The sequence below is a fragment of the Vanellus vanellus genome, assembly GCF_965231255.1.
Source record: "Vanellus vanellus genome assembly, chromosome: 8".
NCBI lineage: Eukaryota > Metazoa > Chordata > Aves > Charadriiformes > Charadriidae > Vanellus > Vanellus vanellus.
In genome coordinates, this window is record NC_138913.1 from 18,753,665 (window position 1) to 18,773,386 (window position 19,722).

Consider the following 19,722-nt stretch of genomic DNA (forward strand, 5'->3'; position numbering starts at 1 on the left):
GAGCATCTGGCAAATATCCTGGCCTCTTCAAGGCAGCCTCCCTGTTGCTTAAGAAAGAGAAAGAAAGACTTGGGAATCCAGAGGAGAGTGGCAACAGATCTGTCCATGCCCTTGTAAAGACCAGGCAGAAGGACAGTCACATAGAGGGAGGATAGATAACATAGGGACATCTTTATTTTAGTTTGGTTTGGGTTTTTTTTTAGCTTCCCTATCTTCCCCAGTCTCTGAAGAGAGCACATCAGAATGGGACCATCACTGGCAAGTTCTGTTTGAGTTCATGAAGGTGATGTTATTGAAGGCATATCCAATTTCTAGTGACCTGGAAAAAAACAGGTTTGATATATTAGTTACCCTTTCTGAAGCTGCAGTGCCCAATGTTTTGTTTTTTTTTTTTTTTTCCCCTGCTCAGAACAGAGCAGCTGGAGAAATGCTGTTAATGTAGGTATTGTTTCTTTCTTTCTGAATATGTCCACAGAAATGTTATACCACAAAAGATGCAAATAGCTGTATTAGGCGTCGCTTGTGAACTTAAAAGCAGCAGAATCATAATGTTAGTAGAAAGAGAGGAAGTGACTACACTAGAGTCTGTTATTCTGAAGTTATCTAGAAAATTCTCCTGTTTCCATCTAAATTCATTTATGAAAACATAAAAGTTATTTATGTGGTCTTGAGGATATATATATGAATTCAGCATAATGCATGGTTTATATGTGAGTATAATTCAAAAGTAGTAATACAAAGAGAAACGCTTGTTAAGAGTGATGTTGCCTCTTGGCTCCATGAGAAGACCCGCGCCGTTCCCTCGGGACCTGCTCCCCCAGCAGAACCTTCTCCGTCGCAGCAGTTGCAGCAGGAGGAGGCTGCTGGCACAGGGGTGAGGACGATGAGGGTGAAATCGTGTGTGGGCGAGATCTGCCCTCTCGTGGAGAGAGAAAGTATCTTTCCCTCGGTCTGTGCAGCGTCTGGCAGCGTGGGCTGTCTTAAACCTAAGGAGGTGATACGATAGTTCGTATTGATTTTGGAAAGCAGACAACTATTCAGTGACAGATTTCCCTCTGCTCCCTTTGAAAGGTGAGAAGCGTGTAACACGTGGAAAACTTCTTTTTTTTTTTTTTTTTCTCAAAATATCTAATTACATCTGTGTTCAACACAGGGAATTCCCATCTATTTTTCTTTCAAGTTTTCTGATTTTTGGTGATTTCTATGTTGGCTACAGATGTCACCGCATAAGGATATTTACCTTCATTGTAAGCGAGAGAAACTTCATCATAGGCTAATAAGAAACCCCACAACATTTAGCATAATTAATTAAGTATTGCCTGGCTAACAGCTTTGGAGAAAGTGCTTTGGAAATGTTTCTTAAGAGGCTACTAGTCCAACTAACTATTTATTATGAAAAGACATTTTTTTTTGCAAAATCAAATGGATAATATTGCATATAAATCTTGTGTAGTACTAACATCTGTTATATCTTCACACAGTTTTATTTTTAATTGCCCGTTGGGGAGGGAGGTGGAAATGATGTCTGGAGGTGCCATTTGTCCATTTTTTCCTGGTTCTGTGAGAATTTAGGGGAAAATCTAGACCAGGAGAGTGAATATAGGTTACCACTTACTAAGATGAAAATCTGCACCTCTCTTTGGTTCTTTGTTTATGAAAGATACCCTCATTTCATGTCTGTAAGTTTTGCTATTAAATAGAGATTATCTGAAGAAATACAATCACACTGCAGAATCTAAACTTTGTATTTTAGATCTTTTTCCTGGCATCTTTATTCATGCCCATGGCATCTTTGTTCATTGTATGCTCGTTCATCTATTGCTTTTATAGCTATATGTAATGAGTAAATAAAGATTTTAAAAAGCACATGAACACTCTTCTAATGCACAGTATTATATTATAGATTACAAGTATGTGTTCGTGGTATTATATCACACTAGTAGGAGTTCAAGGGGAGTAACAGCTATGATAAAGAAGGTTAAATATTTAACTGATTTAACCAAAATTAGTCCATGGTAGGGGTGTGGGATGAGTGTTCTCATATATTGTTAACATACCATGACATATCTTCTCTGTATGACCGTTCTTTGTGAAACAATATTTTTAATATGAAAGCATATTTGAAACTGCTTTTCTAAATGTGTAATATAGACCTTCATCAGAATGAAATTTCAAGAACATTGAACAAAGGTGACAAATAGAGGCAAGATTTTGTTTAAAACAAATAACAAAAATTCCCAGTCTACAGTTTTCAGTTTTCTGCGGACAACAGCACAGGCTAGATATTCTATCCTCACCTTTTCATGGATGGGTAAAAGAGAGATTGTGCTATAGTTTCATGAAGCCAAACCATTTACTAAAACATCTGAAGCACTGATTTGTGCTAATTATCTAGTCAATTCAGTTGATGTTAACTGTGTGGTCTTTGGTTTGCTGGAGAGGGAGGTAGGCTGTGTGATGCCCCAGGTGGGATGCTCTGACTTGCAGTGATTAGCAGCACGTAGCTACCACTGAAGGGATGTGGAAAATGCAAAAGTCTGCTCACTCAATTATTTGCTGTAATTTCCAAGAAGGGGGTAAACATTATGAAAGATGCATGTTTTAGTAGAAAGAGATGTACTATTTCTATTTGTACTTTCAAAAAGCTAAGAACATATTTCATTTAATATATTAAATTCTGAACCCTCCCCTAAAGGTAATTTGGCTAGTTATGAAGCACTCCCTGTGCCCCCAAAGAAGGGGGAAACTATTTAGAAAGACTCAGGCAAATTGCCTGGTTCTTTTTTCATTGGTCAAACACACTAGCAGTTTTACAATTCTTCTGTGCTAATGCTGGTCTGTCAGGCTGAAAGCAGTGCTTATGGTGCATTCAAATGCATTATTTGTACTTACTAAGCATTATGACCAATCTATTCTCTTTTTTTTTTTTTTATTGTTGATGTATTAATTGCCTGTAAATTTAGACATTGTTTCTGGAGTTGGAAAGCCCCTACCTTAAGAAAGAAAAAGAAAAAAAGAAAGAAAAGGGAAAAAAAGTGAAAAAAAGTGAAAAGAAAGAGGAAGCTGTTAAAAAAAAAAAGTAACCTAGTAATTAAATAAGCTTCTTGGTATCAAATATAATAGTCTTCAAAATGACCAGGCATGTGATTCTTCATATTTAATACCAAGTAACCAACATGATCAGGCAAACATATTTTAGCATTACAGCTAGTTTATTTCCGCTGCTACACTATACCAATTTATGCTTTTACTTATTATGAGTAGGTACTACTTTGACCTGATACACTATATCTAGAAAGTAATTTCAACTACTGTTAAGACTGATGATCGTATGACACGCTAAATAATGAGAAAAGTGCTATTTTAAGTGGATTAACTCCTTATTTCTTACCTCATACAAATGACTCGGTGGCCATTAGTAGATCTCATAGCTTTCCTGTGCTTCTATTTTCTTTGTCTGCATAATCAGACCATAATACCTGCCTACAGCTTGGGAATATGGTAAAAATTAAGTATCTTAATGCTTCCACAGTGTTTTGACATTGTAGAGCATTAAAGTTAAAATACATTGTCATTCTAACTGCTGTTATACAATTATCACCACTTAGATGAAAGGTGGCTTTGATGCAAGGATGTGAGGCAGCTAGGAGATACGTTGACACTAGTTCATTCCTTTTTACGATCAGAGAGTGGTTATTCACATTGTTCCTGGTGGGCTTGGTCGCCAGCCTGGCTGTGGTTTATCTCAGGGGCTTCGCTCAGAACATTGTGCTTCCGGGATCTTTTCTGTAATTTCACCTGGGGAGAAGATGTCCTTAAAACCAATGTCTTAACAAGGATCTGTCTGCACAGGATATTTCAGTTAGCAAGCATCTGCCCACAGTCTATAGTTGCATAATTGTTAATTTTTACTGGGATGTGTTTCATAGCTTGTTTTATTTCCTCTTGGTGTGATTTAGGTTACCACGGCCTTTACTGTGAAGAGGAATATAACGAATGCCTTTCTGCACCCTGCCAGAACGGAGCCACCTGCAGAGACCTCGTCAATAGCTACGAGTGCGTGTGCCTGGCTGAATATGAAGGTAGGATGGGGTTTGGTTTTTGAGTTGCTCTATGTAGTTGTCATGGCCGGTTCTGTTACAAACAGAGATATACAGTATCCTCCACTGAGCAGAAATAAATCCCACAACTAAAATTCATGGAAACAAACTTCAATGTAGATCCTGATCCCATAATCTTTGTTCAAACGAGTAGTTCAGATTTAGCTGCTCTGTGAGGAACGCATGTCCTTGTCCAGGGACAAATGGCTTCTCTCTGTTCTGGGGTGTACTTTTTTCCTGCTGTTTTTAAGATATGTTAGAAAGTGATGAGTTTTTAAAAGAAAGCATAACTCTTAAATAAAATTTTTCATCAGTTATTGTTAGGAGCCATTACATGGAGGCCCTTTCAAATAATTTTTTAATTTATTTTCTCCAGTGAATTGAGTTAAAAACATAGTAATAAAAGATTAGCATTTGAAACAGATTAGCACAAAGGAGTAAAAATGGAAGTTTTATGTTGATTGTTCTTTCAGAAGACCATAAAACCCAGATACAGTCATAGGTCTGTGACTGCTTTCCCATGCCAACTGCAGCTATTCCTACATATGTTCAAATGGAATCGGTCTTTGGAATTTCTTTAGTAATTTAGAAAATAGAGCAGAAAACGTGTTTAGCTACACAAAATCATTTCCCTTGCAGTGGATTTCAGCTTTACACAGAGCAGCACGTATCTGTTGTCTGTGATGTGTCCCTCTGTGGAAGGCTAAAATGATACTTTTTTGTGTATTCTGTTTCAAATCATGCTGTGAGAACATGCTCACAGCATAATGTTAGTATTCAAAAAAATATATATTTTACATAGCATGACTATGTTTTAAAGAACATTACCCCAGCATTTCCTCATTAAGCATATCAATCCTTATCTGTGTTGATAAGTAACACTCACTTAACATCTGCTTGAGGCTAAATATGTATTTCATGCTGGTGATTGCACTGCTCTTTGACAATAGATACAGAATTCATCATTTTAGAGGCCTAGTGAGGAAATGACCCTCAGCTTTTCATGACAGTTTAAAGAGCATTTAACCATAATGTTATGACTTCATGTTCTGTTCTCATCCGACCTGAACATGCAGCTGAAAGCACTGTGTGTGCAGCACATTTTGCTTTAAATGAAAGCAGGGGACCTGGTCCTGTAAGCAGTTTTTGCTGATTACTGAGCTTTCTTCATTCCAGTACGTAAAGTATTCAGTGCTTAAAGTATTCAGTATTCAGATGCTCAGACTAGAGTGCTCTGCCTTTCTGCTACTGACAGGCTGGCCAAATGACTGCAGCAGGTCTGTGGCAAGTGAGTACGCGTGTGTGTATGTGTATATATATAAAATACGTACATATTTAAAATAAATGGTTTTATATATTTTTTTTAAATTATCACTATTAACTTGATTGTTTTTATATAACTCATGTAAGCTTGCATTGCTGTACATAACTGCAGAGTTGAATGCTAGAGAACTAAGTTCATTCCTTTTAATTGCTCAGTCATTAAATAAATTTGCTTGTATACATACATCTTATATTATTTGTCCAATTTCTTCCTTTTTGTATGGATTGTTCTTTCTCATACTCTTTTCTCTAAAGACTCTACGTTGTCAGTAATTTTACCTCTGTCCTGCTCTTCAGTTTGTTGAAATTCTTGTAACAAGTATAAGAGTGGGAAAACCTAAGTGGTCACTTTGGATTCATTCCCAAGCAAAAAATGCTAATAAGACTTAAATTTAGACTTAAACCTTACGTTAATGGATAAATTTAACCAGGTATTTTAAATGGAAGCTAATTTCACTGTAGTAGATATGTTATAAATGAAGTCCCACCAATCATTCAGTATTTACATTTGTATATATATGGCTTGCACTGTCTTCTGCAAGGCGAAGCTGCTGAATTCACATAGCCTACACCTGAGAATCAAAGAGCGAAGGTAGTGGCATGAAGTTGAGCAGCCCAATTATTTACTTTTAGCTATACATTTGAGTAAATTAATTTCTCTTTTTATTGCCTTAGTTATACTCCTCATTTTCCTGCAAAAGTCAGAGAGGCATCAGAATGCTTAAATATATTATTAAAGAAGTTATTGCATAAAATTCTTACTGAAGACAATTATAATTTACAATTTATGGAAGAATATTAGATAGCTGATCAGATTATGCTTTATTATACCATTGGTTTTTCAAAGATACTCCAGCAGTTCTTGTTAGCAGAACTTGCCCTACCTCTTTTATTCCAAAGAGTCAGTGGGTGGGAAGAGCAGAGAGGAGGCATATGTGTAAAGTTTAGCCACCATAAAATATATGGCTTTAGTCTTATGACATTAGCCTAATGGGACAGGTTTGGAGGCTGCACATTGTGCTCATCCAGGTGAAGTTATTGCATGTGCTGATTTCATGCTGTCAGTACAGTCCATGTTAATGGCAATTACTAATTTTACCTTTTCAGGAAGGCACTGTGAATTATACAAAGATCCTTGTGTTAACATCAACTGTCAGAACGGTGGCACTTGTGACAGCGAAGGTCTAAATGCGACATGTATTTGTGCACCTGGATATACAGGCAAGTAATTTGTACGTTACACAGAACATCTAGTTGTCAGTGTTCACTGTGTCCAAAAGATGACAAATACCAAGTAAGACTGTGTCCCTTCAAGGAAACAGATTAATTTGGACTTAGCTGAATTGTAATCAGTTTAGGGAGAATGAAAAGTTCTTGTTATTACTTGCAACTGCTTTGAATTTTAAAAATTTTGCAGCAAAAAAGCTTGTTACTAAAGATAATTCACTAAGCTAACAGCTATTTAACATGCCTGATGACCTTACTGCTTGAGACTAGATCGCATTTTAAAAATAACATTTTGAAGACTTCCAGGTAAGCCAATATACTAATTGGACCCTGTTGAAACTGGAAAATGTTTTAACGCTGACCTTAGTTACTGCGAGCTGAAGAAACAACTCATCCCGTTAGCTTAATATGCAATTGCTAAAAGCCCTAAAGTGCTTGTTATGAATCAATTTACACTTTCAGACTCATGGTAAACAGCCCATTTAGTCCTTTGGCCTTGTATTTAAACTGACATGATTGGTGTAATCCAAATACCTGCTGTCAAGAGAATTTACAACCTGATGCTCTGTGAGTCATGTAAGGTAATAGCCAATGTGATAGTAATAGATAATCCTATTCGTAGCTGTTTTGTAAATCAAATCGTGCTTTTTGACTGGTGCTGATTGAAGGGCATTTTTTGGAAAAGAGTTAGCTTTCCGTTGTACAGTGGCTGTTTCTCAGAGGCACTGATTATCTAAATTACTGCATAAACACTTCGGAGTATACAGGATAAATTGTTACACCACATTATCTTGGGATGAAATTTATATTTAAAGAAATGATACATAATCTGGGTGAGGTTAGTCAAGTCACTTAGCCCTCAGACTTTGTTTTCACCTGGTTGAATGAGGATAATGTTTCCTTCTTGGAGGCTACGCGAGACTTATTTCTTGAAACAGTTACGGAATACTTTTGATGTTCTGAGAATAAAGATGCTATTGAGCTATAAGGTGTTTTGCAGCAAATTAAATGACTGATGATGTACCTGCTCCATGAGGTACCTGCTATATAGAAGTTTGTGTTTTGTTGTTTGTTTGTTTTTTTTTCCAATATAAGGTGAAGACTGTGAAATTGATGTAAATGACTGTGACAGTAACCCATGTCACCATGCTGGAACCTGCATAGATCAGCCTGGTGGTTACACCTGCCATTGTCCACATGGATGGGTTGGTGCAAACTGCGAAATACGTAAGTTTTGCAGCTTTCTAAAAATTTCTAAAAATGATGCATTATAATAAAGACATTTATATTTGTCTTTACCTATCTGCACAAATACTCTGAATCATCTGTAAATTATCAAAATTCTGTTAAAGGCATTTTAATTTAGGCCATAAGATTTCAAAAGTGGCTATGAAAGAAAATTCTGTTTCTGGGCATGCTACTTTGAGATGTGTTGGGCTAGAGATGCTATCTCACAGCAGTTTGCCTTTTAATTGCGCTTATGCTTCAGAGCTTACTTTCATACTCACCTTGGGTAAAGTGTTCTTCCATAGTGCTATAAGCATGATCCAAAAAGACTTGTATTGACTTCTGAGTTCTAGTGAAGTTTCAGCAAAACAATTTTGAACTTGCTTACCTAAGGAAACAAGACCTGTAGGATTGTGCTGTGACTTGTGTATGCATGCATTTACCAACTTTTTCAGGAATAACATTTCCAACCATAGGCCAATTTCCACCAAATTTCTTAGAAAGGTAAAGGTGTCCAAAACAAAATATCTCCTAAGTATTTAGTGAGATTTAGAGAGGTTCCATTGGTGGGTCTAGTGAAAGAAGCTGTTTCCAGTGTTATCTCGCTTGTTAGTACTGAGAAAAGCTTCAGTATAAGTGCACCTTTATGGAGCAGTAGAGAGTCCATGAGAGGAAGAAAGTATGAAGCCCAACTGTGGAAGAGCTAAAATGGAAATTAGGCTTCATTAGTTCTGCTGCTCACGGAGCTACTTCGTATTTCACTAATGTCTTGTTCTTGGGCTACAGGTGTTGTCTTTACTAGGGAATTTAGCTGTGTATTCTGCTATGTGTATTTAGCTATGTATATTAGCTTCTCTCTGGGCAGAGAAGAACCTAATGAGGTTCAACAAAAGCAAGTGCAAGGTCCTGCACCTGGGGAGGAAGAATGATAGGCACCAGTACAGGTTAGGGGCGGACCTGCTGGGAAGTAGCTTGGAGGAGAAGGATCTGGGGGTTGTGGTAGACAGTAAATTATCCATGGCCCAGCAATGTGCCCTTGTCACCAAAAAGGCCAATGGAATCCTGGGCTGCATAGGGAAGAGTGTGGCCAGTAGGTCGAGGGAGGTCATTCTCCCCCTCTACTCGGCACTGGTGAGGCCACAACTGGAATACTGTGTCCAGTTTTGGGCTCCCCAGTTCAAGAGGGACAGGGAACTGCTGGAGCGAGTCCAGCGAAGGGCAACTAAGATGATTAAGGGCTTGGAGCATCTGCCTTATGAGGAAAGGCTGAGAGAGCTGGGACTCTTTAGCCTGGAGAAGAGAAGGCTGAGGGGAGACCTTATTATGGCATACAAGTATCTAAAGGGTGGGTTGAAGGAGGATGGAGCCAGGCTCTTTTCAATGGTTCCAAGTGACAGGACGAGGGGTAATGGGCACAAGTTAGAACACAGGAAGTTCCGTTCAAATACACGGAAACAGTTCTTTACGGTGAGGGTGACAGAGCACTGGAACAGGCTGCCCAGGGAGGTTGTGGAGTCCCCTTCCCTGGAGATTTTCAAGACCCGCCTGGATGCAGTCCTGAGTAATGTGCTCTGGGCAATCCTGCTTTAGCAGGGGAGTTGGACTAGATGATCTCTAGAGGTCCCTTCCAACTCTGATAATTCTGTGATTCTGTATTTAACTGCTTGAATGGTCAGGTACTGTGGTCGTAGATCCCTTCAAGTCATTATACAGATACATGTTTGTGTGAGGGGATTTACACCACTTAGCACAGCTAATGTTGCAGGCATAGGTGATAGATTAAAAGAAACCCCCCAAAACAGAAGAAGGGACTCAAAAAGCTCCTGTTGTACATTCATGAGAAAATACCTACACAACGGCTGGAATAAAAAAATGTTTTCTATATCTCATTTACACAAGGAGCATATGGAACTTCTCTTTTTACTCTCTTTTTACTTATATGAAACATTGACTGCTTTTTAAGTTGATTTCTACTCTTGACGTTAGTCCTGACTTTAACACAGAAGACAACTCTCTTCACACCTGGACTGACACACAAGTTTTATCTTGACAGGTTTATGACCTCCTCTCCCTGTAATTGTTGGTTGCGAATTCAGTTTCAGTGCTTTCTGTTGAAAGCAGAGACTGCAGAAGAGCATTGCTAGCTAGTCCAGAGATGGTGACAGCACTGCCTTTTTGTTGTCTCTGTGAATGGCACACACACTTCCCTGTGTGGTACAGAACCCTCATGACGGTGGGAGCACCATGTTGTGTGCTCTCTGTGTGCCATACTGCTCGTCCTCAAAGATGCTCAGATGAGCTTTTACTGACAAGGCTGTTGTTAGTGATACCTGAAACACGCACATCCAAGTTGATCAGCAAGGCTGTGTAATTCCGCCTGCCTTAGCTAATAAGTAGTGGGTTGACAGACAGATGAGTTTAGCTCTTGGAGAAAGCAATAATCATCCTGGAGTGCCTCCATGTAGTAACAATTGCGTTTCTGTTATGTTATGGAGTGGGTAGATGCCAAAGGGCAACAGACGAGCTTGCATGCTTTCTGAGCCTTGCAGATGTGCTGGATGAAATCAGTGATGCTTGTTCTGGAGTCCTCCTTTGGCTGCCATGCTCTAGTCACTAGGATTTTGGCTGTTTGCACCTCAGATACATAGTGAGGTGCATATAAACACATGGAAAATGAGAGAAGCACAACAGAGGGTGGAAGGAGTCTTTTCTACTGTGCAGCTACTCAATTATTCCTGCTTCCCCCTGTGAGGGACACATGCCCCTAAGCACTATATGTGACAGGTAGGTTTCAGCTCCCATCTGTGGTTGGTCAATATTAACTGTTTTCTGACCTCGTTTGTAAGTGTACAGGAGAGAGTGGATAAAACTATGCTTAAACCTTCTTCTCTTGAGCAAGGGGATTGTCTCTGTTTAGTGCATATTTCTCTACACGTAGCATCTGTTTATGATTGAACTGCAGTGGCCTTGCTTGCTGCTCAAGAACTTGGATTTTCTGCTCGTATTACACATTTGCAAACTGTAAGTTAAATGATGGGAAGAAGCAACAGCACTTTGTTGCTGCTGTTTCAAGCCTTTTACTGACTGGTTTGTTCTTTTATCTTGTGACTGCTACGACAGGAGGCAGGGATTTATCTGAGTGTTAACTGGAATTGATAACACTGCAAGGCTGATTCTCAACTAGAAATATTAGATCTTTTCCTTCCTTCTCAATATTTGGAGAATAAATCATATAGTATTGTTCATGGCAATTGTTCTCAATTGAACAGGTTGAAATTACTGTATCCAACAAATCAGGATAGCTAATAGCGTATATATATGTAATAATAATATAGGAGATATAAAAAATGCGATCTAGACAATTCCAGTTTGGTCTTGAAGGAATGAAAACAAGAAAAAAGATCTTTTCATAGTCACATAAAGATACAGTTTAAAGAACAATGAAGTTTAAAATTTGAGGGTTACCAATAGTTTCTTCAATGAGCTTAACATCAGCAAATGTCTGATGTTCCCTTGCTATTTAAAGTCACTTTGACAGATCATCAAAGTAAAATGATGCATTGTTGTGGGACACCATAATATTTCACAATAGTCAGATATAAGTATGGACATGCAGCCTCTCTAACCAATGCAGTGGCTTATAACCAAAGCTGTGGAAGCTTTCCTAAAGCGCTTGGATTTGAACAGGTATAAAAAAGATTATGCAAATAGGGAGGGATTGAATTTTGAAGAAATCACTTTGCCGAAAGGATTTAGTCATTTGACTAAATGGATCACATTTTATCTTTTGTGATTTTCTGTTACCAGCCATGAAGGAGGCTGTTGGTACTTAGTCTTTTTTGTAGAACAACTCTCTATTTACTATTAATAATTCCCCATTTTTTCACCAGCTGTTTTATCTGCTTGAAGTGACTAACTTAACAGGATTTCAGGGTTATCGTCTTGTCAAACTGTACTCTTTAATTTTCAAGTGCTATATATACAACAAACTAGACAGGAGATAGATGTATGTTGCCTGGATGAACTGTGGTATTTATTATATCATTTAATGGTCCTTACCAGTGATAGCAATTCCAATTAAATAGGATTAAATCGTCTTAATTATTAAGAGGATCTTTTTCCTTTCAAAATTAAATGTATTTGCATAAAAAGTTAATGGAGCGTTCACTGTAAAATTGCTTACAAAATGTCTCATCTAATGCCTGATGGTTATTTGTTAATATCATTACCTTTGCCACTTTTGTAATTATTAGTGTAGTTACCAAGGTAAGCCAAACCATGTGGTTACTTGAAAATTAACATTATGAAGTACTTGTAGTACAGACCGTGCAGTGCACATTGAAATCTAATTTTTAATTAATTTTATGAACATCACTATGACAACAATACTGTGGTTTTGAGCTGTCATATGTTCTTTCTAATCTTTGGAGTATAAGCTGTTAATCTTTGTATTTTTATCTGGTGAGGAAGAAAGGAGGAAATTTCTCTCATCCTTATCATCCAGAGATGGAAGACACGGAGTCTAAATCAGAACTGTCTTGCCATATATCTGTGCACATTATATCTGAATTTGGCCTAGTCTGACAACCTGACAGAAACCACTGAGTGTGACGAATGTGCTGCAGAACAGAAATAGAAACCCATCCCAAACTTCACAGAGCACAGCTCCCTCATATCCTGACCGGGCAAATTGCAGTAACAGCATTTTAGATACATTAAATCACTGAACGACTCAGGCTGATCAAAACTCTACCGATCTCTGAAGCAGATAACACAAGCAAGCAGTCCTGTAAACTCAGCTCCCGTTTGCAGACAAAAAGTCTAAGCGGGCCCAAGATCAGAGACGCTCCAGGACAACCTTTCCTGTTGTAAACAAAGAGCAACCATTCCTTCAAACTCTGCCCAGATGAATCCCACGTGTTACAGCTTCAGGCTTTCTCTCTACCTTCCTCTAAAATGCACCCCCTCCCCTTTGTAAATTCCCCTGTATTTCTACCACCGATGGAGATGATATCCACAGATGACACTAAACTTGTGATTTCAGCTTAGGTGCTTGAATCAATTACCTGACATCATCAGCATTCTTAAGAGGTGGCTTCTAAGAATATCTTAAATTCCCAAAGCACGTGCTTGATAGCCCCGTTCCCAGGCTGCTTGTGGTTAAGTAAAGGGAGTTTCTAAAACAGTGCGAAGCAGAAGTCCATTTGAAAAAGGAACAGTCACTTGCTAGAAGTAACTTTAGCAGTGTCAGATTTCTGCAGCCAGAATGATTCAAGTCTGTTCTTGATTTGAAATAATTTATGAGACCATAGGCTTAAAAGACTGCCAGAAATGAACCCTAGAGGGAAGTACAGGTTAATTAGAAATACTCTGACACATGCTAGAGCAAAACAGATCTGAGGACACAGGCTATTGATAGACAGTCTGTTTGGCATCGATAGACAATAGTTTGGGCATCAAGAATATTTATAAAGAAGATCTGGAATACATAAATACAAGAAACCTCTTCCAGATTGGCTTGGCTTTAAGGTCTGCTTTGAGAACTCTCAGGGAAATTATGCCTGAGAGAAGACAAGTGGTCTCAGTACTGTAGCACACTGGTTTTGTCCTTGAAATGCTGGTTTTGAAGCCTCCGCAGTCTGGTGGAGATAGGCATAAGAAAAGCCTGTGTTTCAAATTAAAAACCAAGCATGTTTAACACATATTAAATCACACATTTTAGTAGAAGGGTTCATTATTAGAACAAAATGCACAGAGAACTGGTGGATTACTAGAAGCTTTTACATAAGACCTGTCTGCCTTTAGAGAACATACAGTATAACATAATGCAAGAATAACTAGATGACTTTCTATGACTTGGGTTATGCAGGAGATCAAACTAGGTAAGTGTTCCTATATGATCTTAAAAATCTACAAAAATGATGCAAGGATCAAGATAGTGCTATTCAAATTTGTTGCATGTTAGGCATGGTGACATACCCATAACGGAGCCTGGGAAGGTTCAAATTACACATCCCCCTAGCTTCAAAAGTCTCCACAGAAATATTGAAAGTGAATACCATAAAATAATTCTATTCAGCAGGAAGGATGTGAAATACTAATTAATGGTAACCTTTTATTTCTCATCGGCAGATCTGCAGTGGAAGTCTGGGCATATGGCAGAGAGTCTAACAAATATGCCTCGTCACTCCCTCTACATCATAATTGGGGCTCTCTGCGTAGCATTTGTCCTGATGCTGATCATTCTGATTGTGGGAATATGTCGCATCAGCCGCATTGAATATCAAGGCTCTTCCAGGCCAGCCTATGAAGAATTTTACAACTGTAGAAGCATTGACAGTGAATTCAGTAATGCAATTGCTTCTATCCGACATGCCAGGTTTGTTCTGGGGATGGTAATTTAAAAGAAATCTGTTACAATGCCTAATTTCAGTCCTTGCACAGTGCTTCTAACTGCTGTTGGCAGAGAATGGGCTGCTTTGCTGTGAAAAGACAGGATCACCGGCATTGCTCGTTGTTCTTTTTTGATCCCTATTCTGTTCTCCTCTAAAGTGTGATAATCCAGCACAACTCCTTGGAAACAGAGACAGTTATTCTGAATTTATTTGGTGTAACTGGTGAAGAGGGACAGATGCAGAATTCTTAGACTGTAAGATCTTCTGTTTGGGATGTATATATCCTTTAACTGATACATACAAGTAATAGATAGCAAAGGCACAATGATTTTTGTGACTAATTTACCAGATTATTTAGTGACACTCTCTTCAATTCACTCACTTTTGTGCTCCTGTTTGCCTCAGAATTAGGATCTTTCTTGCTTGCTTTCCTAGAGATAGTAATCTTTTGAATTTTAATCTTAATGGAGCACTTGCAAGCCAGGGCATTGAGTGTTAGACTAATACAAAAGTAGGACTGGAAGGGATCCGAGAGCTCAAGTGTAAGCTATTGCACTGATACAGTATTAATTATACTTAGCTCACTGCCAACAATTGTGTTTAAAAAACTCCAAAGCAGTTGAAATGAGTTAGAAAGGGTTTTCCTAAAATCCAATCTAGATTTTCTTTGCTATGAACTAGGCTGCTTCGTTCTTACTGCTCTTCAGGTTGTCAGGAAACATAATTTATCATGGCTCCCTTTACACTAAGCTGACCCATTCTTTCAGTATCTCTTCCTGGATCATGTCAGCCCCTTTATTGTGTCTCTGGGACACGCCCCACATTGTCTTTCTCTTTTTTTGAAGATCCTTTGTGCCATTTGCCTTCCTAGCCAGTATTGGTTTTTCTGTATTTGACATCCCTCTTAATAGGGCAGAACTTTTTCCCATTTCTTCAATTTGTCAAGTTCACTTCAAATTCCAACAAGAGTGTTCGTGTATGTTGCCAGTAAAATGCTTTTAAAAGAATGAAGACATTCCTGTGCATTGACATGCAGACATGCATGCATATTGGTTGGTGATTGCTGGTAATTCATTTTCCGAATGCTCCAGTTCTGTTTCAGTACAAATTAAACAGATTAATTTGTACCACCACTGAAGTCGTCAAAGTTATCTGAAATGGATGAGGACATCCCACAGACTCCGTTAATCACATTGTAGCTTTGGGCAGTAGCTCTTTAAACTGTTCCAACTAGATTTACAACAAAGCATTTTTCCATTGTCATAATATATTAGTCAGTAAATATTTTAAAAAGAAAGATGTGTACAGGTGATTTAACATAGCAACAAAATCAGTGTTCTTTTAAGTTGTCCTTTGCCACTTAGCCTCACATTTCTTCCAGTAGGAGCTCAGCATCTCCACACCACACGTATCCTGAGAACTCCTTTTTCCTTTAGTAGTGTAGTGGGAAAGGAGGGAGTTGCTTTATGGCCCATAAAAAGCTTTATAGTTTTTTATTATTTGGCCTTTTGAATGTCTACTGTTATGTACTATACATCTCCAAGGGTGGAGACCAAGGTGCAAAATGATACTGTTAATCTTCCAAATTGAACACCTCCCTCCTGCTACTGCAGCAGTGATGAATGTGTCAATCCTGTTCAGTTACTATTTGCTGAAGTGGTACTTCGCGCTTCCCCAAGGACTGGAATTGGTCTTCTGAGGAATAGTGTGAAACACCTGGGTTTTATTTCTTATTTCTTAAAGCAAATTGGGCAGCTGTCTATCTAAGGGTACCAAGGGGAAGTGTGTCAGCAAGGCAGAATCATTTTCATCTGATTTTTCCATCTTTTGTAGTTTCACCAGCAGGTAATGGAAATGGTAAAAGATTTCTTGTATGAAACCTTTCAAATCTTGGAAGCTGGGCTAGTTCAGGTCTTTATTGCTGCGGTATAGATTACTCTGAATGTATCTCTGTTTATTACTGAAGGCAGAAGTTTAGAAAAACAGGTTTGCATCAGGGTTAAATAGCCTCCAAAGAAGTTCTTAGATTCGGATACATTCATGATGTTTTTTCAGATCCCTATTATGTAGTTAAAAATTATATTATTGGAACCTGTCAGTAAAGGGTTTCCCTATCTTGGGAAAGGTGTTTCTACTTAATGCAAATAAATGTTTTCATTCCAAATAATTCTCTGTGCCTCTCGGAGAATGGATGCCTTATAAAAATCCAAGATAGAGCTGCCAAGTCAGGTAATTCACAGAGGTTTAGTGGGAAGATTATTGTGTTTATTTTGGTTTCAGGAAGATATAAACCACTGCTTTGGTCATTCCAATCCTGGAAAAAGAGCACATCTTTTATAGTTATTTTTGCTTAAAGTCTTAAATCTGTATATTAAAAATACCAAGGTCTGAATTTTCAGAATTGCTGTATTTAAGAGACCTAATTTCAAACAACAGATTCTCAGTATTTTCTTAAAATCATTCCTTTCCTAGTTAGATACTTAACCATATTAGCAATTTTGGAAAACGGAAGCCTAAGGAATAGTGAATAGATTATTTTCTTTAAATGTAAGGTTTTATGTTAAAGTCACTAGGTGTCCTGGGAGTGTGGATTCCTATTGCATATTCAGTAAATGACTTTAAAATTACTTGTTCATGTTTCTCAGCAGGTCTTTTTCTTGATAGCTTTTTCTAATTTGATCTTTGCTAATCAAGGTACTTGCTGCAGGAGAAAACAAATGTGCTCAGGGATCACTACTAATAAATGTCTACTTCTAGGGAATGTTCTTAGAGTCAGCAGATCAGAACTAGATAGTTTTATAACAAACACAGCTCTCTTTAGTATCCATTATGCAGAGACTAAATAAATACTCCTTTTATGTTAAAGATTATACATTTTAAAGAGAAGACTGTAATGAAATAGTTGACCGTTGGCTAAGGCAACCATAAGACTTAATTGAAATGGAACCAGGATCTGTTGTTGAAACTATCTGGATCGTTCACTTTAGAAAAGCATCCACACTGAACTCATAAAATAGCTGCTTACAGAGGCTGTACATTTTTTGTATGTCTAGATATCATTAGCAGTAGACTTCATGCACTACTTACAGTGTAGATTCTTTAATTTTAACTTTCACGTGCTGACTCTTCTTCTGTCTATGTGCAAGTTGAAGAGTCTGCTTCATCAGACTCTGATTAAGTCATCTTGTCACAGCAGGGTAAGCTTCTCTTCACTGTACATTCTCCATGTTCCTGTGTTTGAGTCGGCTGTGTTAGATTGCAACGTCCTAAGCTTCCAGAATGGGACGAGTTTCAGCACATGCTTATTTCTTACCATTTCCTGACATAGATTTCAGTCATAAGTTTCAGTCAGCTACCTCTTTGAAAGTGGGATCACATACACAAGTACTCTGAGCTCTACAGCACGTGCCAATGGCTTGGTCTTCTGCCAGAGTCTCAGCTTTGTGGGAACTCTAGGATGACACTTCAATTATACTAAGGAACTCAAGACCATGTGCGCAAGTGCTATTTTTTCTCTGAATAATGCAGAGGAAATTATTCTTCTCATTATTCTCCTCCTGTGGAGGCAAAAATAATCCTTTCCTCCTGTAGGTATGCCTTTAAAAAAAAAAAAAAAATTCTGGTCTTGTCTTTCTTTTGTTTAAACGTTATTTGTGTACTTCTTCCAGTAGTTGCTGTTTTAGAACAGAGTAGTGACACGTGGTTTCTTTATTCTGCTTCTGGGAAAACTCCAAACTCCAGCCTATGCCACAGAAGTTGGAGGATACCATTTCCTTGGAGTTCAGCTGTTGAATGTTCTCAAAAGTCTTCTACTTGAATAGAATTGTTGAGGTTAAGGACTCTCTATGTTTAGCCATCTGTAGAAATGTCCTTCTAAGGAAGTGGAGGGGCAACCCTTTTCCACATCTGAAGTAGAATTCGCAGTCTCTCTCACACATACATATATACACATGCATGAGGCTGCCTGTGCCAAGAAGAATTCCTACATTGAATATATACTGTCCTCAAAACTATCATGGAACCCTCAGTCTCTCCTAGTCAAGATGCACAGGTTTCTCTTATTCAATGTTTCATCACAAAGTATATTTTCTAATTCTCATGTCATTTACCTGACTTTGTGATCATCCCTACACCACTGAATCATTGTCTCTTGCAGATTGTATTGGCAATTGTTTTATGCTTTCTTTTATGTCATCCATTAAACGATAAAATAGCATCCTTGTGCAATCCTGCTAGATACACGCCCATTGAACTAAGATGTCCCATTTAACAATTCTGTTCTGAGTCCTCCGAGGTTTGTGTTAACTCTGTTTAGTGTTACTAGCAGGGACTGGCTTCTGAACTGCCTGATCAAAGCAATGTGGTCTACCAGCTAGATGGTTCAGCCAGGCCACAAACAGCTAGCACATGTGCTGTGGTCTTTTCTCAGCATTTTCTAATTAGCGGCACATATCAACCCTGACCTACACAAGAGAACAGCTTTTGTACCGCTTCGCTGTCTGCAAAAAACCCTGTGTTCTCTACCTGTCAGAAAGGGCAAAATTTGACATATCATTGGTGAGTGTTCATCATTTTTTTGTATCTACGCAAAACTCTATTTCCATTGAACCCTTGAGAATCTCCTTGATGGAGAAAAAGGGTGATTCAGAAATAATTGTTGCTTCTGATTTAGTAAGATGCCATAACTTGATTCCTTCATTCAATTCTTGAAATTTTGTCTCATTTACAGAAAATCAGGTTTATCCATCACGATGCTGATGAGCGAACAGGGCCTGTCTGTATTTATTAAAGTAAACTACAGAAGAAAGCAGACATTCATACATGGAAATGTATCTAGTGTGTCCTTATTGACCGCTGAAGTACTTTGAAAAAAATGAAATTTCCACCATATAGATCATAATGCTTCCAGTCATTTTAGTTTTGTCAACAATTCTAGATCACTGAAAACAGTGACGGATTAAATTGGAACAGTAAGGAAGTTGCATAAAAACCTTGAAAAAAAAAATCAATTTAATTTTGGTTTGGTCTAAATATTATCCTCAAAATCTTAATTTTCTGAATCTCACCTTCCAGTATGCACAACTTAAATTAATATAGACTTAATATGGTACATAAGAAGGGGATACATAGAATCCTTAGTGTGAATCACTACATAAATAAGTCTTTCTGTTTCTGTGTTAATATTTTCTCTGATCATAAGGAAAGCAGACTTGACAATTTTTTGCCCCATTTTCCTGTGATTTTTATTTTATTTTATTTAAAGCTCCTGCAATTGTAGTCAGAACACTGTAGCAATTTTTCCACTTTCAAGTTGCATTTTTAGCACTATTTTTCTATCTTAATAAATGATCACAAGGGGTGATAGACTGTCTATGCGATGCAAAGGCACCTAAAGGAGTTCTGGATGTGCCAGCACTGGGGCCACAGCGGGTCTCTGCACAGGCAGGTAC

The 19,722-nt window shown here is 38.1% G+C and overlaps 1 protein-coding gene across 2 annotated transcripts in view; it reads left to right on the forward strand.

Moving 5' to 3' along the window:
• DNER (delta/notch like EGF repeat containing) overlaps positions 1 to 19,722 on the forward strand; it is a gene marked incomplete at both ends in the record, with an annotated part of 129,319 nt that overhangs the window by 108,309 nt on the left and 1,288 nt on the right. For both annotated transcript variants that reach the window (XM_082487091.1, XM_082487092.1), the window contains 4 exons: positions 3,960 to 4,082; positions 6,531 to 6,644; positions 7,746 to 7,877; positions 14,010 to 14,256. In XM_082487091.1, the coding sequence (XP_082343217.1) occupies positions 3,960 to 4,082; positions 6,531 to 6,644; positions 7,746 to 7,877; positions 14,010 to 14,256 (616 nt within the window). The remainder of the gene's footprint in view (positions 1 to 3,959; positions 4,083 to 6,530; positions 6,645 to 7,745; positions 7,878 to 14,009; positions 14,257 to 19,722) is intronic.